General features: G+C 45.5%; 1 protein-coding gene across 1 annotated transcript in view; it reads right to left on the bottom strand.

The window, feature by feature from the left end:
- Positions 1-586: 586 nt before the first annotated feature.
- The window catches only part of sik2b (salt-inducible kinase 2b), a 40,798-nt gene continuing 17,564 nt past the window's right edge, over positions 587-23,820 (bottom strand). The window contains exons 5-15 of the mRNA XM_071900646.2: positions 19,692-19,816; positions 18,977-19,100; positions 15,605-15,831; positions 13,620-13,772; positions 12,926-13,084; positions 10,722-10,953; positions 9,835-10,128; positions 7,372-7,529; positions 6,419-6,532; positions 6,068-6,153; positions 587-5,533 (exon numbers count right to left, since the gene is read on the bottom strand). Coding sequence (XP_071756747.1) covers positions 4,891-5,533; positions 6,068-6,153; positions 6,419-6,532; positions 7,372-7,529; positions 9,835-10,128; positions 10,722-10,953; positions 12,926-13,084; positions 13,620-13,772; positions 15,605-15,831; positions 18,977-19,100; positions 19,692-19,816 — 2,315 coding nt within the window. The 3' untranslated portion in view covers positions 587-4,890. The remainder of the gene's footprint in view (positions 5,534-6,067; positions 6,154-6,418; positions 6,533-7,371; positions 7,530-9,834; positions 10,129-10,721; positions 10,954-12,925; positions 13,085-13,619; positions 13,773-15,604; positions 15,832-18,976; positions 19,101-19,691; positions 19,817-23,820) is intronic.

The raw sequence follows: 23,820 nt of genomic DNA, 5'->3' as shown, positions 1-23,820 counted from the left end.
CTCCTATGGGTGTGTGTATATCTTCATTTTGTGTGAACACTACTGATTTTGTGTAAATACTCCTCTGCTTGTAACCAAACCTAGCTCAAATAGTACTTGCAAATGATTCTTTGCGTTTTTGGTTGGAAGAATAGCAGATGGGTGGAGTTTACTGTATCAGGACAATTCAAATACTATCCAGTTAAGTCGTCAATCACAGAAAAGTAAACTAAAACTATCTTTCAAATACTTCCTGTCATTACCTAAACGTTCTGGTACTCATTGTATTGTCCCAGCTGGCAAACCACCCATCTGGTACACACTGTACAGCTGCATAAGTCTTGTTAAGATAGCGCTATGGAATGCCATGTTGGAATTATGCACGGAATTCACGATCACATGGAACGACGGAATGTGCTCCACTGTTACTGTGCCTCCATTAGGCCTATCAACACAGCAGAGAACTACTTAGAAAGGGCGATTGAATTAAGCAATAGTCGAACACGACAGAACATAAACTTCAGAAGTGATGTAACACAAGCCGCCCTATAACAATAACGCTGCCTTGGGTGCCTTTTGTTCTGGTTGAAATGATTTCAGGTTCAGGTATGACTCAGCAGTTTATATGAAGCACTCGGCGTGATTCATTTTCCCAGGTCATTAACCCACGCCTACACCATGCAACACTGGGACCCCGTCAGACGAGAGCAATTTATAGTTACAGGACAATTGGATTATGTGGAAAAGGTATGGGAGTGTGTGTGTGTGTGTGTGTGTGTGTGTGTGTGTGATGTAGAAAATACTTAAGTGTAAGCTCTGTAACTATATGTCTACACCCACCATGAACACAAAGGAGTAATTTCATACACTGTCACAACAGCGACAAACAACAAATTACGTGACTCATGAACACACAAAAAAGAAACTCCCACACGTTATTATGTTCAATAAACCTTTTTTAATCTCAACAGCAAGTTAGCTTATGTGTGGTCAACATCAATGAAGGTAAATATAAAACTGGATTTCTATTGATAGATTGATGTGTTTTTTTTTGTTGTTTTTTTTTTTAAATCAGCAGGAGGTGCAATTATGATACTTGGAAACACGTCCACTAGAATCTTCATTACTTTAGTCTTCAAACTAGAGAAATATTGCTATAATACTTTTAAATGGCATATACTGATTGACCAACAAGAGAAAGCACGGTAGAGAAGCTGACAAAGAAGCTCCAAAACTCCACACGGTGGGTCGTACAGGGAAACTTCTGAGGGACTTTGGTTTTGTACCTTTGTAAAACCTGGCTCTACTTATTTTCGGAAAGAATCCCCTCCCCCCAAAAAAAAAAAAATCATATAATAATAGAATAAACAAACAAATGATAAGAGGGTCCGACCAGAAATAATGCTGCTATTCAAAATCTTAATTTAGACTGAAAATAAGAAAAGTAAAAGGCACACTGAACACTATTCACGTCCAACACAAAATTCACCTTGGTGCGCATGAGAGTGCACACGAGATTCTCTACACCCCTAATTTGTACAAAGCACACTTATCGCAACCTGAAAAAAGTGTCACCCTTTCTTGGATCTTTTCAAATCAACAATCAGATAAAGTGTTATTGTGTCTGGTCTTTCTTTGAAAGAAAATGTGTTTTGTGTCCATTATTGGGGGGAAGAGAGAGGAGAAAGGTGTTTCCTACAGATTGCGGTTTGTTTCATCTACCAGGAAACAGTAGACCAATACAAACCTTTTCCACCACTGCCACAACCACCTCCTCCTCTCTCGCTACATCTCATCTTCCCCTCCTTGTCAAAGTGCTCCAGTATTTAACTTCCACAGATCATCCTGTAGGTATTCTAGCCCGACCATTACCAAAAGAAAAAAGAAAACACCTAAAGGAAAAATCCACCCTTGAATACTCTTACACTGTTATATATCATCAATCTGTAATGTTTAATGCATTCCAGAAGTTTTGTGTGTAATTTACATTTTTGCTGTACCCACTTTCTCTCAACTCTTCCTCGTCTACTTCTACTTCAGATAGTGACTTCCTTTGTTTCCCAGAGTGACATTTGACAATCCTCAGAGAAGGGGCGTGAACTTGTTTCTTTCAATCAAAGGTGAGCGTATGGGCATATAAAGCTAGCTAGCCAAGTAGTTTGTGAACAATAGGGCGTTTCTATAAGACCTGTCCTACAAGACCTGTCTTGCAACATGTCTTGGCTGCATTGCATTATGGCCTATGAGGCCATTGTCTGTGGAGAAGTTGGTATCTCTGCCTCTTCTACAATGGTGAGCAGAAAGCAATTTCTTTTCAATTCTGAGGGACTGAAACCAAAACCTGACGTTTACGTTTATGTTTTAGGTAGCTGAACAGTTTTTTGTCAAGAGCTGTTTTTTGTGTTTTGAGGTGGATTTTTCTTTTAAGTCTCTCGAACAGGACTGCAACCACAGCTGGTCCATATGGTCTAGCTATCATCAAAGACTGTTGACTGTAACGATAAACAATCCTAGTCATACAACGGGCAGCGATGCTTCTGAGTCTGATTGAAGACATCCCCTCAGTCCAGTCTACTGACAGGGTGACAGTCTTGTTTGAAGGCTGATCTGACTACACACGGTCCTACAGTTTAACCCATGACCACCAAAGGTCTTGCAGTCTGGTCGATGGTCACAGTCCCAATAAAGTCAACCCTCTGACCTTCACCATCCTGTTATTCCAATGAAAAGTCGTTTTTTTTTCCATCATCATCTGTCAGAGAAGATACATCTGTGCGCTTCAAGTAGATTCAACACAGTCCAAGTGCTGTAAAAAAAAAGAAAAGAAAAAAAAAGCCCTCTCCTCTTGTTGCAGGCTTGCTGTCAGTCAAAGAGCCGTGGTGAGCCACTAGTCCAAATCCAGTGTCAGGTGACTAATGTTCTGCTGGTCTTCGTCTCACAGCAGCCACAACGTCAGAAAGAAAACATTCCTTCATGAAAACTAATTTAGGGAATCTTTTAGGGGTCATTCCACTATTATGAACATGATTAGACATTTTATCATTAACACAACACATAGGCATGACCGGAGCTAAGGATGTAAACTGGAATTAAGCCATCACCTATAAGCTACAACTCTGCACCGGGGAAAAGCACAGTTTCTGTAATCTGTTGTCTTGATAAAGCATGTATGTACTTGATATGGAACGGAGACATCAAAACAGTGTTTGTCGCTGTCAGTATTGACTGATGTGATGCACGCATCATGTGATGCATGCAGGAATTTAAATGTGAAGTGTATCAATTGTACAAACAAAGACAATCACACTCAAATGTGCACACACACACACGCACAAACACACACACACACACACACACAAACACACACACTCTCCCCAGGGCCAGTGAAAGATTATCTCCTGGTTACATCATCAGCTCCAGTGATGTCGATGCTGATGACTCAGAGGTCCCAGGAACCAATCAGAGTTGGCTGTACAGGTGAGGCTTCCTTTCATAATCCCTCAACATCAAGGATTAATATTGCTTCAATATTGCCACAAAAATAGAATAATATCCACTGTCTAACACCGCAACTTCTTAACCAAGCGTACGTTAATTACATTAGCCCTCATTTATCAAGCAAACGTATGACCCAATTCAATTTTAAAATATAAACACGCGGCTATTTCCCCCGCATAAACTGGTATTTATCCTCATTTGAATCTGGCCGTACGAGTCGTACGAGTTAAATCAAACCCAAAAGCGTGTACAATCAGATGGAAAGGTGGAAAAGCGGTTCAGTAGTGTAAGAAATAAAACTGGATCAGTAGTTAAGTTATAAAAACACAGAGAAACAAAATAAACTTTGTATTATTTATCTCACATAGCCTACACCAAAGCCTGCTGCTTTATGAATCTGGTTATTTCTATTATTTCATTGCTCGATTAACTGACATATTTATCTTGGAGAGAGTTTACTAAATAGGCAGTTTCATCGCTGTAGAAAGTAGAAGTGTAGCACATGCTCAACAAATGGCAGGAAGATGGTGCATTACTCTCCATCCTTGTATTTAAATCAGCATGTTTGGCTATCGGTTTAGTCAAGTCATCGGTTGATTTCATTTGAGGATACTGTCAAATATACTGTATGTTAGTGTTGAAACCTGTGCACTCATGAATATGACCATCATGTTGGCTCTTGCGCTCACATCAGTGTCTAAGAAAGTTCTACAAGTCGGACAAGATCGGTTTCTTGCAACCATCTTGAACGCTTGAATTTGCGGTGATAACGACGGTAGCATGATAAATGAGGGCCATTTTCTCTTGTTCAGTTTTTTTCAGCTATTGAAATTCAAAAAAATGCACAAAAGTGTTTTGAGAACCAGTCTATTGTTGTTGATGGTGTCCTATTTTCAATACAAAAAGCACTGCCAGCCATTGTGCTTTTGGTTGCCAGTCAGTCAGTCCAAAATAAGTTCACCTCCAAACCATTTCCAAGTGAAATGCTGCACACCGGCAGCCTCCGGGATCTGCAGCATCCTCAGGCTGCACGGTGCAGTCCTGAAGAGCTCGTCACCTCACAGGTGACACAACATCCATTCCAGCAGCAGCCTTTCCCAGTCAGCCCGGCAAAGCCTTGGCACAGGTTGTGCCACGCCAGGCCTGTTCCTGCCTTACAGAGCTGGTGAGAACGAGAACAGAGGAGGAGAGGGAGACAGGGAGGTAGGCTAAGGGAGGATTTTGGTAGAGAGGTTTTCTGAGGTTCATCACAACTAAGAAGTAGAGTTTGTATTAGTCGTACAAAAATTAAACACTTTTCCTTCCCTGTTGCTACCCTTATGGCCTCCGCTTACATCTCCATTCTCTCTGCTCTTAATGCTGTGTAGGTTCTCATTGCTTAATACTGCCTTCTATTAACCCCTGCAGCTGGCTTCAGTTGACCAGTACAAAGCCATGCTGGGAGTCCACTGTCTCCATCATCTCACTGTCCAGGAGCGAGCTCTGGAGCTCAGGCAGGGCCAGTCCTTCGTACTGCCCGGGCCCAGCCAAAGCCCCGGCCTCGGCCCGGGAAACCTCTCCCAGGGCAGGTAGGGGCAGCGGGCCGGGGTCCAGGGGGAAGTCATACTGCTCTGGGTAAAGTGCCTCAGTGGAAGGTCCCAGGGCCTGCTGCTCACAGCCCGGGGGGTAGCTGTAGCCCAGGCCACCGGCGGAGGCCTCATGAGGCTGCGGGTGGTGGAGTTGGTGGTGCAGGTGGGGTCCGGGCGACAGGTGTTGGGTGTAGTGGTGGTGGCTCATGTAGGGATCATACAGCAGGCCCTCCCCCGGCTCCATCAGGGGGCCCAGGCCCTGGGGGTGGCTGAAGGGGGGGGAGGCCTGAGGGCTGCCCTGCTGCTGGGGCTGCGGCTGGTGGGCTGCCGACATGGGGGGGCCCTGAGGGGAACCGGGCGACGCTGTCGGGTCCAGGGCGGGGCCTCCCGGGGGATAGGAGCCCTCCGCTATCTGCATCTGGTTAAAGTAGGCCTGCAGTCCCATGCCCTGTGACTGCTGCTGTAGGTACATCCTCTTCTGGTTCAGTCTGTGGTGAGAGAGAGGCAGAGCCTAGTTAGATCAGGACCACACTGTTCAGCTCAACACAAGAGACAGGCCCACACAGCAAGAGCAATATATGAGCAAAATTAATGGAGAGGCATTTTAGAAGTGTGGGCAGAATCAGAATGATGGAGGGAACAGGAAAAACATTATCACTATAAAATGGGAAACAAGAAGAGAGACGTCATTCAAATACAATGCTTCCTATAGAATTGTAGATGTGGGGGGTGGGGTCCAGTAGGTGTTGTGCAATTTAATAATGGCTCTTATTTAGATATGTATATAATGAATGATACATTTATACATACATACATTTTTGCTGTAATTGTTTTTTAGGGGGGATAAGGCAAAGGTGATTTAATTTCTAGCTGTGGGGGCAATTTTCCAGCTGTAGAGGGCCACCACAGCTAAATGAATGCAAACAAAATTTGCAAACAGTGTAAGAAATAATACAACAGTAAAGAGTCTAAAATGAGATGTGTGGCAGTGATAGTTGTGTTGAAGTTATAACATGGTTTACCTGTGTTCCTGCAGCTGTTGCTCTAAGCTTCGAGGAGTCTCCTTACAGAAGAGCTGGCTAGCAGGACTGTTAGCCAAGACGCTGGCCTGCTGGACACAAGAGAGACTGGGACTGATTACTCTACTCAGGATAACTACCATGGCAACTAGCTAAAATTTCTCAGCAAATTCAGCTGCTGCTCCTTACATTTCTAACAGATATCACTGAATGTTAGGCAAAAGGACCTTTTGTTTTTTAAACTACGATAAGACGGGCTGCAACAGCCTAAGCACACAAGCAATGATAGAGGTGGAATGTAGCAGGCTTTAACAAACTTGGATGAACCTGCTCATCAGTGGTGTTACACAGTACCTGTAGCCTGTGAGTGAGGTACTGCGTCTCCAGACTCTGTCTGCGGGACAGGAGTGGTGGCTGGGGCCCACCCTGGTATAAAGCTAGGTTCTCCTGCTGCTTGGATGCCTCACCCTTCAGTCAAAGACACAAAGCAGGACATGTGTTACAACAAGGGATGTTCATGTCCATGTACACGCATGCACAAGGACAAACACACGCAAATCCCCTCCACTGTAAGTTAATGAAGTCGTGTGTCGGGGTCGGCGTGCTCCATCATGTGGTCTAACGGGATTATCCATGCCGTCTCCTGTCTAAATGCCTTTGTGTTGACGGTTCAGCCAGATGCCTTACTCGAAATGGCATGTACCACAGGGATTACACATTAGTTAAATGAAATAAAAACAAATTAAAAGGATGATGGGCCCAAGCATCATAACCAACAAAGAGCTGCATTATTACATTATTGGAGATCGACAAATGGAAAACCTCCAGATCTTGTCTATTACTACTACTGATTTTGTGTGCTGTTTACAGTAAAAAGGCCTGTATGTCTTTCCTCAAACAGTGTTTCACTTGCATTCAGTGGTTTGTCTATGAGTGTGTGTGTGTGTCGATGTGCGTACGTGTGTGTGCCTTTGTGTGTGTGCGCGTTCAGTTTAGGCCTATTGAGTACCAGTCACTACTATGGTTAGTGTGAGTGACTTCAACAATGGCTGCATTCACTTTGGCCCAGGCTCCAGGCTCCAGGCCCCGGGGGACGGGAGACAGTAAACAAGCCACAGTTGGCTGCCTCTCCTGGGGTTACACAACAGCCTGGGGGGGCTGGGTTTTTCTGCACAAGGGGCGAGGATAGCGAGGGACTGGGGCTGAGAAAGGGTTTGGGAAGAGAAAGATCTTGAATGGGATGGAGTGTAGGGTAGGGTGTGTGTGTGTGTGTGTGTGTTTGTGTGTGATTATGCAGTACGGCTGACCTCCAGGAGGTTGTGCAAGTGGTGCTGCGGCCCCAGGGGGCCCATGGCAGCCCCTTCTCCAGAGCCCATCTGCTCCACCAGCATCTGGACCTTGTTCAGCTCCAGGATGCCTTTGGTCCTTGCCAAGTTCTGGAGGTGCTGCCGAAACGCAACCAGACCTGAGAGGGGATGATGGACGAGGACACACACACACATAATACCAATTATACAGTCGGTATGAGTCATTGCAGATGATCAATGGGATCACCTCTTCCTTCATTTTATAATGAGATGGTTACGGCTCTATCTTGTCAGCAGCGGAAAGTCAGTATCAAGCCTCTCTGACGTCAAGCCTCTCTCACACTGGTTGACTGGTTAAGCACTCTTCTTCGCCCCTACTGACAATGTGACTGGATGTACGTCATGAGCTAGTGTGGGTGTTGTGTTATTGTGTGAGTGTGTGTGTGTGTATGTGTGCGTGCGTGCAGACGCAAGTTGCTTTAATAAGATCCATCCAGTGGTGACTGGTGGTGGCTGTGAACGGTGGGACCTGACTCACCCTAATGGTGGGAGTTATTTAAAACCAGAGTCAGCACTCTGACGCAAAAGCATCCGCAGCTTCGACACGCACCAAAGAGGATCACAAAAAAAAACACAATACCAGGAATACCAACTGGGAGGGCATATTACTGAGTATCCATTTAGAGCTAGTGGAGACACTGCACATTTCCAAACTATGATTATAGTTTCTACTGGGCTAGAGTACAGGTGATTTCCAGCCACTAGGCACACACTCCTAAAGCTCTTAGTGGAAAAAGGAATGGAGAGGTGGAGGGAGAGCACAGGTTGTTGAACACTCCCTCTTGATATTTTAGTTTCTCTCTCTGGTACGGAGTAGAAAGACAAATCTGCCTGCTGCAGAATGAAACTTTAAAACGAGAGAGAGAGAGTAAGACAGAGAGGAGAGTGAGCGATGGTGAGGAAGACGGAAAGATCGAGTGAGTGAACGAGATAGAATTTTGAAGAGAACTTCCAAGAGAGGGAGGGAGAGAGAGAGAGAGAGACAGAGAGAGAGAGAGAGAGAGAGAGAGAGAGAAAGAGAGAGAGACGTGGGCTGAAACCTTCAAAGATCTGTCTGTGATTCACAACATGAATCATCATCATCATCATCGTCGTCGTACTTGTCAGAGACGGGAGAGGATGAGAGAAACGAAGGGAGGGCAGGAGGGAGAAAAAAGAAAAGGAAGTGTGTGAAAGAGGGGAGGGGAGGGCAAATGAGAGGGTGGGAATGAAGTACTTTTATCCTGGAAGTCAGTGTGTGTGTGTGTGTGTGTGTGTGTATGTATATGTGTGAGTGTGTAAGGGTGTGAAGGAGCAGCAGCAGCAGGGGTGTTGTGTCTGTGTAATGAGAATCAGAGCTCCATCTCTGACTGGTGCTCTGCTGCTCCCTGCATCCTACTGCCTCAGCCATATGCACCGTCACACTTTATGGAAGCCACCTAAAGGAGACAGGTCTGCTCTGGCGTTCAAAGGAATACTCCGTTATGCATCATCAATCTGTGCATGATGTTCAATGCGTTCCATCAGTTCCAGATATTTTGTGATTAAGTGCTGTAGTTTACTTTTTTGGTGTACCTACTTTCTCTCAACTTGCCTCGTCAACTTCCATTTCAGATAGTGATTTTCTACTTTTCCCAGATTGCCTTTCGAACTCGCCTGAACTTGTTGCATTCAGTCCATGTAGGTGGTGAGATCAATCCAGTCGACTAAAAGCGCAACTTGTCTTGGCTGCATTACATTATGGTCTATTGAGGCTATTGTCAGTGGAGAAATTGGTATAACTTCCTCTTCTATATTGGATTTCTCTCTGTATGATTGTTGAATGTCGGTGCAAAATGTCGGTTTACTGTTGATGTTTTAGACAGTTGAAAAATGTGCTGCTATCAAACTCCATTGTATCTATAAATATCTTGACATGGCATCATGTCCTCTACTTTAGTTATCTATAGCAATAAGAAAAATATATGACCAAACAACAAAATGAACCCAGAAATGCAAGGTACATTGCCAATAGCTGTTTTTTAGGAGTTTAGGTGTTTTAGGAGGGATTTTTCCTTTAATGGTGATTGCCTATGACTAGCAAGGAACTTTATTGTCTTTCAACAGTTCTTTGCAGCCTCTTCTCACCTCATCCATAAAATTGCACAAAATGAGTGAGACTTTCCAACGGGGTAGTGCTTAATGAGGGCTAGTGGTTAATGAGGTCATCCCCCAACTGGAGGGCCCAGGTTCGATCCCATGTGTGTACCTGCCCAAGTATTCGAGAAGAAGATACTTAACCCCTGCCTGTTCCAGGGGAGCTGCACTGGCTGGCTGACCAGAGGTTACAAAATTGATTTTGAATGCATACAGATGGGTCATTCAAGTGAATATGGAAGAATGAAGTGATATAAAAGGGAATAAGGTGGGAGCGCTGGTACCGACCTTGGGTGAGCGAGGTGTCGGAGGCACGGCGCCCCTCTCTGAAGCTGATGGGGGAGCGGTTGTGAGCCTCCCTGCGCTGGGAAGTCAGGGCAGCCATGGCCGGGTTGGCGGGCCGAGCGCTCAGGAAAGGGGGAGGGGTCATGTGCGGGGCAGAGCTGTTGGCCAGTACCACTTCGCTGAGAGAGGGGGGGTCCTCCAGCAGGCTGAGGTCGCTGTGCATGGAGCCCATGTCGTAGCCCATGTCCGAGTCCACGCTACCCAAGGAGGGGTTGTGGCCGAGAGTAAACAGTTTACCTGGGGGACAAAAAAAGAATTTGAAGGAAGGTGATTTTTTAAATTTTTTTATTCAAGTACATTGTTTGTGAATAGTGTGTGATCCAGAAAAACAGTTACTACTGTTTTTATTAGCACAGCGTGTTTTTTTATATATTTCTTTGTAAAATATGTGTAGATGCATGCTACTTACACTACCAGTCAAAAGTTTTGACACACCTGATTGAATGTACTATGTTTTTCATCATCTTAAAGCCATTTTGATCTAAAGGCTTATGCTTAAATGCTTGAAATGTGTTTTTTAGACAAATATAAATAGTGAAGTTGATGTGAATGTCTTTCTGAAGCCTTTGCCTTTCAATCAAGGCAAAGGGTCGCTATAATTTAAAGAATCTAAAATATAAGATAGTTTTGATTTAACACTTTTTTGGTCACTGCATAATTCCATTTGTGGTATTTCATAGTTTTGATGACTTTACTGTAATTCTAAAGTGTGGAAAATAGTAAAAATAAAGAAAAATGTGTGTGTCCAAAATTTGACTGGTAGTGCAGACTAACGTGTGTGTGTGTGTTTGGGATGAAATAGCTGTGTGTTGGATCAACTGACACCATACCTTGGCTTGAAGGCCCTGGTTGGTTGGTGACCTCAGAGAGGGTGTGTCGGCGCTGGCCGAAACGAGCCGTCTGATAGGCCGAGAGCAGCTGGGCAGGATCGTCCTCTGTGTCGGGCTCCTCGGTCTCAATGCCCTCGTCGATCGACGTCTCCATCATGTTGCTAGGCGACGAGGTGGAGGACTTGCGGAGGACGATGGGGGGAGGCAGGGGGTCCAGTAGGCAGCCGTTCACCTAGATGGAAAGAGGGAGAGAAGGGGGGGGGGGGAGAGAGGGGAAGAAAGGAGGAAGAAAGGGACATGAACACTATGAATGACAGTCTCATGTCTTTAAGGTCATGCCACTCTCTTTTTATCGCCGTCTCACACACACGCAGGGGTGCACACACACACACACACACACACACAAATCAATCAACGTCATTTGTGTCATTGAACAGGGCAACTTGGATGGAGGAAAGCGACCACCATGCTGAGAATGAAGGCTCCACTGGTTACTCTCCTCACTCTCTTTTTCCCTCCATTTACCACAGTTGGTCAGATACTGGGAGAGGAGGGTATGTGTGTGTGTGTGTGTGTGTATTGCTGCATGCGGGATTGTGTGTGTTGGCGTGGAGGTGGAGGGTGGGGATAAAGGAATGCAGGGCCAGGAAGTGAGCTTTGACTGAAAGTGCTATGTGACTGACACACATACACACACACACACACACAGATCATCTGGATGAGTTGCCGCGGAAACCAGAGAGCCTGGTGTTGGTCTAGAAAGAGCAACTTTGCTCAATTCCCTGTCCCAGCGTTCTGCAGTGTGCTGGGCTAGGAATGCAGTTACTCAACACACACACACACACTCACACACACACACACACACACACACACACACACACAAAGAGAGGACAGGAGGGTAAAACGACATTGGGAAAGAGAAACGACAAGAGAAGGGGTGCGCAGGAGAAGAGAAGCAGAGGGAGAAGTTGCAGGAAGGAGAGGGGGAAGAGTAAGTGTAGAGGAGGAAAAGGCAGGGTGTAAAGAGAAAAAGCAAAAGAACTGAGAAATGAAATGAGAGAAGAAAAAGAAAGCAAAAGAGTGAAAAAAAGAAGAGAAAGGATGAGGTGCTGGCTGACGGCGAGGAAGTCGGCGAGGGTGCTGGAGCAGCGACAGCAGCTTCCTGTCCATGTGTGTTCACTCAGCTTTGCATTAGGTCACATCATCATCACAGGGCCGCTTACATAACCAGTTCACGCAGATAACACACACTCTGTCTGTCTCTCTGCTCTGTTCCGCTCGCCACAGAGGAACGATCACACACACATGTATACTGTACATCCACACATCCAAACACACATGTGCAAACGCATGTGCGCACACACACACCACTCTTTATATGCGCCAGGAGAGGGGGTGGGATGGAAAAGAAATGTTGAAGAATGATACTGTGTGTGACCATGTGTGTGTGTGCAGCCTTGCAGGGGGTGCGGGGCCGTCAACACAGACCACTGGTGTCTGTGTTCTGCAAAAGTCGGTCAGCTCGACAACAGGCCTGGAGGAAAAGGTCACTGGTTGGCACAGATAAACAGAAAAAGAAGAACTCAAAGTGTGTGAGTGCGTGTGTGTGAGAGTGTGTGTGTGTGTGTCTGTCTGTCTAGGAGCCGTGGAGGATAGGCAGCTGTCCTGTCTGATGTGAGTGCTGGCTGAGTGCTTACATAAGAGAACGAGTCAGCTGCACTCTGGCAGGTTGATGGAGCCAGCCAACGCTCAAAGGCTCAAAGGAGCCCAGCGTGCGCACACACACGCACACACACACACACACACACACAAACACAAGCATGCACTCACACATATACACATGCTTATCAAAGCCCATCACTGTCGAGCTCATGGGGATAATTTTTCAGGACACACTTTTGCAAGCTGAGAATGACCCTAATATCTCATAACTGATAACAACTTTCATAACCAAAAAGTAGCATGTGAATAAGCCATCATACGGGGGTAGTGGAGTAAAGCCCAGTGGCTAGTGATTCACAGCCTGGGGCTAAACCTGGGGCTAAACCTGGATAGGGGGCTCCAGGACCTGAAACACACGCACATGCACGCATTTATGCACACATAAAACAAACACACACACGGATATCCATGTCCCTAAATGGCAGGGCGACATACGGCTGCTACATTAAGCATCGGCCTGCTGTTACTGATGTCAAACCTACTTTGGGCGTGTTGACGTCCTCCACCATGAAGCTGTGCTCCGGGGGGCATGCGGACTGAGGGAAGGTGAAGGCATCGGAGGAGGTTTGGGGCAGGGCAGGAGAGCGCAACAGACGAACGCCCTGTGGGAGCAAACCCACCTGGCCTGAACCACTGGTCGACTGGAGGGAGGGAGGGAGGAAGAGAGAGAAAGAGAGAGAGACTTTGAAGTTCAAAAAACCCATTCTAATGCAGCAATCTAAATACACTTATCCGTATGTCTTGATAATAAAGCAATGGCAACAAAACTGAACTGCAATGAATTTGACTTTATAATACAGGCGAAGGAGCAAGAGAGAAGAAAAGAAAAGAAGAAAAGGAAGCCAGATGCTGGACGGACGGTGAGGGAAATGAAAGAGAAAAAAAACAATGCAGGTGAGAAGAGACAGTTGGGGGAAAAAAGAAAGAAATGGATGAATAATGTAACTGAGGGAGACGCATTAAGATCAAGGGTGAGTGAAAAAGAGTGGAAGAGAGCAGATGAGGAAAGAGACGAGAGAACCCGGGCCGGATAAATAAATGAATAGGACATGTCCGTCCGTTTGTTTGCTCGTGAGTGCAGGTGTGAATAACGGGGCTTTGATCAGGCAGGCGCACATGCTAATCCCCGTACACATCGTGCAGAACCCCCTCATTGCCCTGACGCCCCGCGGTTACCTTGACGACGGTCTGTTCGGCGATGGTGCTGGGCCGTCGCTGGCGGGCATCGAGCCTCTGTTCGACGGGGAAGCTGCAGCGGTGGGCCTTGAGCCTCTCCACCAGCAGGTAGTAGATAGCAGCAAAGTGGTTGTAGCTCTTGTTCTGGAGAGACTGGAAAATGACAGACGATGTAAATGTCGGCCTCTGTACTTGAAGCCATTACTGAAATACACCTTCCATTTTGGGTGACTTAATTATGCCAGTTAGTTCTTAAGATATGCCAAGATGAAACTTTAATTATCCCTGCATGAAATTGGGTCATTGCAGCAACTGAAGAACACGATATAGATATGAGTATAACAAATAAAATGTACTGAAGATAAAAGTACAGCGTCTTCGCCATGCTAATACACAGCTTCTATTTGCTTGAAAATGCTCAGTGGGCAAAAAATACTTGGGCTAATGGTTCAGTTTTGGGATCACTGAGGGAATGGTTCACATACTTTGCATTTACTTTCTGACCTACCCAAACACGTATATCTGTAATGTCAAGTCAAGTCTGTAAACACTACACCACTTTAAGCTCAGGAACCATATATCCATGCTTCACGAGGCTCAGGACATATTCCATGCATTTTCAACCTACTTATTATAACTATCTGTATGTTGTTCCATGGACTTTCACCCCCTCACCCTTCTGCATGAATGCACATAGTGAGAGAATGCTGTTTTGTACACATGTACAGTGATATGTATAGTCCACCATGTAAAGTCCTGCAGTATCCCCTGAACAGTGAGCGTGAGGTCTGGTTGGCCCTGCACCATGTATGCCAGTGTGTACTGATGTCACTGTGTTGTCAGTATATCTCTACACCACATTCCTGCATATTTATTATAGTTGGTGAATTTAAATTAAAAAAATTCTTATGTATCACATACACTACCAAAAGTTTGACACACCACATTTTTCTCTATTTTCACTATTTTCCACATTTTAGAATAATAATAAAGACATCAAAACTATCTTATATTTTAGATTCTTTAAAGTAGCCGCCCTTTGCCTTGATAAATTTGCCTAAGAAACACATTTCAAGCATTCAAGCATAAGCCTTTCCATCAAAATGGCTTTAAAGAAATAGTTTAATAGGAATAGAGTGAGTGTTTTGTCTTCATACAACTTACCTGGAGTTCTCCAGGCTCGCTGCTGGAGGAGCTTCTTCTAGTGAATGGGAAGTGAATGGGGAGCTGGATGTTCTGCTTCAAAAAGGGCAATAAATGTCCCTAAAATTACTCCATAAAGCTTGTGTAGTATAATCAAAGTCTTCTGACGCCAGACGATCGCTCTATGAGTCGAAAAAAACGTAATTTGATCCATTATTTCATGAAAATCCGAGTCGATCGCCATTGCATGTAGTTCCGCATTACCAAACCTCACGGAGCCACCGTGGCCGCGCAAGGTTTGTGTGTGCGATAGTGCCCGACCTCCATCTCGTGAGGTTTGGTAATGCGGAAGTACATGCAATGGCGATCGACTCGGATTTTCATTAAATAATGGATCAAATTACGTTTTTTTCGACTCATAGAGCGATCGTCTGGCGTCAGAAGACTTTGATTATACTACACAAGCTTTATGGAGTAATTTTATGGACATTTATTGCCCTTTTTGAAGCAGAACGTCCAGCTCCCCATTCACTTCCCATTCACTGGAAGAAGCTCCTCCAGCAGCGAGCCTGGAGAACTCCAGGTAAGTTGTATGAAGAAAAAACACTCACCCGAGTTTGTACTGGCATGAGAATGAGTAGATAATGACCGAATTTTAATTTTTGGGTGAACTATTCCTTTAATATAATGAAAAACACAGTACATTGAATCGGGTTTGTCCAAACCTTTGACTGGTAGTGTATATTAAACATATGCTTTGATATCTGCACTGTATTCTGTGCTTTGTTGAATAAATAAAGCTCGAGTCAAATTCTAACACCTCCCTCAGGCTCAGCCCTCACCTCGACAGTCTTGTGCTGGTCAATGCCCAGGCTGTGCATCAGACGAAGGACCTGTTCGCTGTACTCCCCGACGCCCACCTCGCCCTCAGCAGACACCGACTGTTGGTACAGAACGGGCCTCTGCACCGGCACGTCCAGCATCATCCACTTGTGCTCCTTGATCTGGGCCACGGACAGGCGCTTGGACGGGTCCAGAACCAACATCCTGCGGATCAGGTGTTCACAGTCTGGCAGGGACGGAGGGTGTGGAGGGAGGGAGGGAGGGATGGTGGAGAAAGAACTTAGAGGGGTTATGACGAAATTTCTATATCCCTCCTTATTTTAGATCACCGCAATTGCAAAGGAAGCGAGAGTTTCTGTTTGACAATGCTGAGCACTTCTCGGATAAGCTATGAGGAAGCAAACTAAACCACAAAGTGTTAAGCCCTTCTGAATGTGGCCCAGATGAAATGAGGCAGAAAGAACACTTAGGGGCTTAAAATCTCTACCATTTTCTTTTCTTACTCTCTTCCTCCATCTCCTTCGAACAGTGTGGCTACACTCCTTTCCCCTCTCCTCCCCTCCTAACGAGAGCTCCTCACCTCTTGTTAGTGGGTAGATGAGTTTGACGTCAGACACAGCTGGGTTCTTAACAGGATTACAGTTCCCCTGGCTGCGCCGCTTTGGCCTGGCTGCACCCCTACTGCCTGCACTGCATTCCTGCCTACCACCCTGCATCCTTACCCATATACCCTGCTGCTACTGCTAAGGTCTTAAAGAAAAATACCCCTGTTTTTGACACGAGAGCTCTACCGTTTGTCGTTCTTGCCTTGATCTTTAATACCCTGGGCTGTTGTTTTGCATCTTTTTCCATTATGGAGATATCTTTCGATTTTGGACTGATTCATCACTGGCACGGGTCTTCATTCTAACTGAAAATGGACCTTAAATACTTCCTAAATACTCAAAAAAACCTATGAAAATGACCAAGTTACTGAACTTGCAATGCTTTTAATAAATACACTTCTGATTCTTCTGAAAATTCCCCTTGCTCCAATCAAAAAAAAATAAACACTTTGGAGGCACAGTAATAAAACTTCTCAGAACTTCTCGGATCAGGTATTTATGTTAGACATGGTGGTGATTTTAGCGTTAACAAGGAGTTAAGGTGAATTTTCTAGATGCATTAGAAGCCTATGGCAAGTCAACTTGCCGCTCCACTAATGCCCACAGATATCAGATCGCAGCCACAGAAATCAAAACAATTCTGTCGCCGAGTTAGGAGGGAGACCTCACCAGTTCTTAACAGAGAGCCCAAAGACCCGGCTGCCAACGCTAACCCCCTGCCACACATTCTTCCCGGTTGCCCTGCTGATCTACTAACGTCCGCTTGCATCAGATTTTTTTCTACCTCATGCCTGGTGGAGCAGCCAACTGGATTTTTTTTTTCCATTACGTGTACAGTACAGCCAGTGTGTCCTCCATTGCATTTTTACTCCATGCCATGGCATCTAAGCAGCTTGCCTAACTACTAAGCTCCAACAGTTAAGATTTACTTAAATACAATTTGCTTGACCCGGGCCTTACTCAGCCATTCATCTCTGAAGCTTAAGAGGCACATCGCTACAGCCTTGTTTATAGCAACGGCTGAGGCTGTGCACATTTCTCAAAGCTTCAAACCACCAGGGAAAGACGGACTATGCAACTGGCCCAAACTGAATGACTGTCTAGATGGCTGGCTGGCCGGCTGGCTGGCCGACTGACTGATTGACGGACTGTCTCTGGCCAGTACATACCATTACACCACAATGACTCAACTGCTGAACCATTCCAGTTAACACTTGCAATCTGTCAGCGGTGTGGAGTTACACCAAGTCCCCCAATGAAGCACAGCGGTACTCTGATACAGTAGCCGGGAGCTGAAGAGCAGATAGCAGGTACTGAGGCTGACTTTATCTGTTACAGACTACAAAACAGACTATAACCAATACATCATGTATCCGAGTCACTGTCGGGACTGTTGGGAACACAAGGGAAAGACTTCTACAGATAAGGGATAGGACAGACTCAGGGATTAGGTTGTTTGTTGTTCTGGAGAGCATGACTCGGGGCTGTCCTGTACCCCTATCTACCACAAGCCTGTACAATAGCAAGGGAAACAGAGGAGGACATCTCCAGATACAGTCGATAAGATTGGGGTAGACGTAGACCACAAGTTTCACAGTGTTGCCATGTTCTAGCGAGAGTTTATCGTGCTGTGCTGGGCTGCGCTGTGTCCCGAAGGGTTGGCCGGTGAGAGGAACAAGAGGAGAGGAGATCTACTGTTTCTAGATGGAGGAAACGGCACACTCTGTTCTCCTTGTTCAGGGAACTGGGGCTGGACCGGGTGTGTGTGTGTGGGGGGGGATTGGGGGGGCGGAGGGCGGGTTGAGTGTCGGTTTGGCCGCGGGGCTGACATTACACTCCTACATTCCCCTAACGTCTTAATTGTTTCAAGGTCCTGAGCAAACCCTTGTCGACTCCCTCGCCAACCCCCCCTGTGGAGAAAGTGTTACAGACTGCGGACAGGACTCAGGCAGACAGACAGGAGAAACAGACAGACGGAGAGGAAGCCTTTTCGCAGAAACACGGAGAGTGTGAGTCAGACAGACAGACAGGCAGGCAGACAGGCAGGCAGGCAGAGTCTCCTGAAAGAGACAGGCAGACAGACAGACAGGCAGGCTGCTGGAAGCATTCACTGGCTCTTCCCCAGGTTACATAAACAGCTCCAGCTCTGGAGTTAATCTGTTGCCAGCTAGCTAGCACAGCCGCTAACAGCAGGGCTGCTTTGGAACAGTTAGCTAACCTGACTCACCCTGCAGCCTGCCTGCACGCACGCACGCACACACACACATACACACACACACATGGCTGTAGAGAATAGAGGACAATGACGGGCTGTCTCCTACTGTATTCCTTTCAAATGAATGTGGTGTTCGTTAATGAAGTGACCCCCTGACCAGCTATAACCATGGCAGAGTGTGCCAATAAACATTCAACTCAAATAGGAAAGCCTGCTCTACTCTTCTGAGTTACAATGTCTTTCTCAGGATTTTTCATGGCCTTTTATGGTTCATTTGATGGCATACAGTGGTAGAAAGAATTAGGGAGCAAGGGGTATCTGACAAATGTTGGGATGTGGACTTAAACCTAGAAACACATGGGGTGCGTCCTAACTCCTCGCATCACCAGGCTGCTCCATATGAGCTACATAGTTTCACTTGGGCAAAGTAGAGCCGGGGGTCACGGAGAGTTGAACGCGGGAATGTGAGGGACCGTAGCATGTGACTCCATGTAGTGTCCTGTGGTTTTTTTTCCATGTGTTGTGACCCAGAGAGAGGGAGCTTGTCTCACCTTCGGTCATGAAGTAGGGGATGCGGAACCTTCCCTCTAGGACTCTCTGTCGGAGCACAGGCAGAGTGGGCCCATCGAAGGGCAATGCACCACACACCAGCACGTACAGCACCACCCCCATACTCTGGAGAGAGAGAGACAGATGCACACACATACACACACACACACACACACACACACACACACACACACACACACACACACACACACACACACACACACACACACACACACACACACACACACACACACACACACACAGAGAGAGAGCAAGGTCAGAGCAGGGACTAGGAACAATCATTACATCACAGATCAATCAGAGGCATCCAGATGTAAATAGGCCCAAGATTAGTGTTGGCACTTACTCACATACTCTCTCTCTCTCTCTGACACATACACACACACACACACACACAAATATGGTAAATTATTATGATATACAGCAGGCTATAAACTGTGGTTGGGAAATCATATTCCACCCCCTCACCCCTGCGGTGCACATGACAGGAACAAAAGCTGGTGAGTTTATGACATCAAGACTTTGTTCCCACTAAATATACATCAGATACTCAAAACTAAATGACATCAGCTGATTTCAGGTAGATAGGTTCACACTAGGAAATAGATCATATCAATGTAACTTGATAAAATAATCCAAACTACTGTGGTTAAAAGGATTTTTTCTGCTTTCTAATGATGTAATTCTTCTTCTTACCCAGATGTCCAGTTGCGGGCCCTCATACTGTTGGCCCTCGAAGACTTCAGGGGCAGCATAGGGCGGGCTGCCGCACCATGTGGCCAGAGGCTCCCCGGGCTGGAAAAAATTCCCAAATCCAAAGTCTACACAGGACAAAACACAAGGGGTGGGGTGTGAGGGGAGAGAAAGGGATAGAGTTCATATCAAAAATGTAACTTTGTTAAAACTGTAAAGCCTTTTTACAGAGCTATTTTGATCCTTGACCACGTTGTGTACAGCAGTTTCTGTGAAAAGCTAACCTCAAACTAACTTTATCTCTTGTGATTCACCTTGAAAGTGGAAGAATGGTAGAGGTCAACACAAACTGAGTAATTTATAGGTGCGGTGAAGTATGATATGTCAATGAGGTCACACGACTGTACAAAGAAAACTATAACAACGCAACAAAGATGGGTTATACCTTGTGTTCGAGAATGTGTAAATGTCTTGGAGGGGTCTGCAGGTTTTGCATAATGTAATATTATGTGATCTGCATATTTGTACATTGAGGAAATGGGCTTTCATCTGAGGTAACCTCCCTGGAGACTGACATGAGGTCATCACAATGCTGTGTTCTGATTGGTCATCCGTACAGCGCCTAGAACTCAGACTTTATCTTCATCAGAGGAACAAGACAGAGAAGTCAAACATACACTTGCACACACACACACACACACACAACTCTGAGAAGTTCAAGTCTGCCTTTCATTAAAATCCAACTAAGAGCTGCAGTAATATCTGGGTATTGCCAAATCTCGCTTAGCCAACTTGCGTGCCTGCAATCACTCAGCCTACCCCCTTTTATATCACTTTATATCGTTCTCGCTCTCACCCCACCTCCCACTTTCTACCCCCCTACAGTGCAGTGTATGATCCTTTGTCTCTTTTTCATCTCTCTCTCTCTCTCTCTCGCTCTCTCTCGCTCTCCCTCTCCCTCCCCTCTCCTCTCCTTTCCTCTCCTCTAACACACACAAACACACACACTCTTGCATGTCGGTTCCTAGGTTTGTGTGTTTTGTTTTGGGGTTTTAAGCTTCACATCTGAGTGAACTTGCTCTTCCCTGCCCTAAGGTGTTACTTCATCATCAGTGGGGCCCTGTGATGGTGTCATGGGACCTGACAGCTACAGCGGTGGACGATCAAACAAGGCTCACTTAACTCCCCTTTTCTTTTTTTCTTTCTTTCCATCATTCATAATAGTTATATAAAACAGAAAAAAAAAATGTATTGCCAAACAAACAAATAACACTAATAAAAAAAAAATCTAGCTTACATAACAGGGGGTGTAGGGACACACACACACACACACACAGTCAGCAGCGAGAGAGACAGAGAGAGAAAGAGAATGTGTAACCAGTTCCTTTTTCTTCGCTCTGTTCTGCATCAACTTTTCTCTTTACCACCCTTTACCATGAATTGCAAACAATCTATAACCAACTGAATCTACATACATACACCAATTGACCTGCTACTGCAATGTCCTCTTCATCTGCCTTGAGCATTGTTTCAATTACCACCTTTAAGTGATAATTGTTGTTTCAAAACGCTCATTTACAATTATTAATCACTGATATTAACCTGGCTGGACATATTCAGACAGACAGGCACACACACACACAGCTAGTAGCCACACAACCCAGGTTGACCTCAAAGATGTCTTAGGGATGAGGATGATGATGATGAGGAATCTATATTGAAGGCCGTATTGTGACTGGAAACAAAACAAAATGGTAAGGAATATTTTGCAAGTGCACTGGAAAACACAGATAGGAATTGGGTTTGGGAGATTAGTGCAGGACAGACACAACGATTGAGGAGGAACTAGTGGGTGCGTGTGTGTGATCAGGGTGTTAAAATTTTAATCCAATTAGGTACTGCAGTGCAGATAGTGGCAGGTGAGGTGAAATAAAGTAGGGGGTAGAGCGGCGCGCCACAGTGGGGTTTATTACAAGTATGTTTACTGTGCGATGCTGCTGTGAAGGTGAGATGTGAGATGCAGGCAGAGCGGAGCGGAGCAGTGCAGTTGGTTTATCGTCAGAAGCTGTGACCCATTTCATGGAGCTGAATACTGAGCAGACTGGTTGACGTCAAGCGCTCCACCACGCTGCAGGCTACTCCGCTCCACAGGATGGGCGGGGTGTGTGTGTCGCGCACAAGAGTATTAGCATAATATTAGCCTAAACATGTCTCAGTGGAATACACTGCCACAGCTTAAAGAAAAATGTTTGTGTGTGTGCGTGTGTGTGTGTGTGTATATGGAGAATGTATCCTAACTATCCCACCGCAGCACTATTGTCCCGCTGCGGTGGGAGGCCAGTGTCCAGCAGTCAAAAATGTTACCGCGTCATTTCCAATAAGAAAGTATGAGCATCGACATAGTTATGCCTGTGGCTCACAACGTGCTGCCCTGGATTCACTCACTCTCTCTTCGCTCACTCTGAATTCCCCCCAGCTTTCCCCAATCACACTCACGCACTTGTTGTCACCTTCACACCTATTTCTTTTCTCCTCTCCCTCCGTCTTCCCCCTCCTGTGCCTCAGGTCACATCACCTCAGCGTCTTTCCCTCTTTTATTAAAGGGACATTTCAATGATTCACTGATTCTTTTTCCTTTAGTTGTAATTAATTCCCCCCATAAACTATTTTCACTTCGGTCTTAAATGTACTAGATATTTGGTTGTAGTGCTTTCTTTTGATTTGTATTGCTATAAAACCCAATACACCTCCGTGTATATAAAAAATTAAATTAGAGACGGTTTCTCCAGCAGGATCCCTCACTGAGGAGTTCGTCTCCACTTACTGTATTTTGCTTCTACATCATTTCATTGAGCTTTAACACCTTGAGGGTTCGGTGTTCTTCCAATGACATCACACGGCTTAAAACTCAAAAAGTCCCGATAACTCATAAAGCAAATTAAGTCGTAAAAGGCTGTTAATGGTTTCGGGTTATGAGATAATGTATGACATATTTGAGGCTTGGTTGTCCTTTGAGACTTTTTAAACTGCTCTTGCTTTATTCGACTGTAGGCATGTGACAGAGTTTGTGAGTCTGGTTTGAACTCGACCCGTTCCAGTACGTGGAATACGCCTTCGCCTGCTGAGGCACAAGGATTGCCGCAGCCTCCTTCCCTCTTCTGAACGAACAACAGCGCCCCTCTTTTCTACACCCTTTCTCCGCGCTCTCTTTCCCTCCCCGTCTTTCTGTCAGCTCAAGCTTAAAGGGGCTGTTTGAAGTGAAAATATAAAGGGCACCCCCCGCTACCTCGACTCCCCTCTCTTCTCCTCTCCCCTCCTCTCCAGCCACCATGAGCATGACCTTTCTTTGACTGACCGCTGCCTGGCTGAGCTTCATACAGATCGGCCGACCAGGGGTGGCCTTTAGAAGGCAGGCAGGCGTCACTGGACTAGAGGGAAAAAATCCAGGCCAAATATATATAAGAACACCTCTCAGTCTGAAAGTCTGTATGAAAGTTGGACTGTATATCAATAACACCAATACAGACCGAACACAAATAAGAAAAAAAATGGTGGTTCAATCCTCTATCCATTTTTACCATGGTTTGGTGACTGATTGCTTTTAGCTGATCTAAAATGACTTGAATGTCTTTAATGCATATTGTAACCAATGTAGGGGACAAGACTGAAACGTTTAGTCCTACTTTTGGGGTAGCGAGTTAAAGAGAGGAAGACGCCAACCTACTATTAGACAAACCTGTCAAGAGAGTGTGAGGTACAGGATGTACATCTCTGAGAGGTACAGGATGTACATATCTTCTGATATCCTCCCCAGAGAGGTTCAACTTCAACTTCAACTTTATTTGTCCCCGGAGAGCAATTGGTTTTGCAGCAAGACATACAAAACAGACATAGATACAAAACTATAAAGTACGAAACACCTACGCAAGGTACATCAAACGGGGGGGGAGGGGGCACTGCGGACTCGGGGAGAACAACAGTGGTCCCAAGTTGACCTTCCCAATCAAAGAATTGCATACAAAAATAAGGTGCTAAAGTGCTTACACAAATAAAACACAAATAAAGTGCTGAATTCCGGGACATCAGTTACAAGATCAACATGTCACCAATATAAATACAACATGAATATGTA

Source organism: Centroberyx gerrardi, chromosome 6 (assembly GCF_048128805.1).
Source record: "Centroberyx gerrardi isolate f3 chromosome 6, fCenGer3.hap1.cur.20231027, whole genome shotgun sequence".
NCBI classification, from domain to species: Eukaryota; Metazoa; Chordata; class Actinopteri; order Beryciformes; family Berycidae; genus Centroberyx; species Centroberyx gerrardi.
This window is presented reverse-complemented; position numbering and strand designations above follow the sequence as displayed.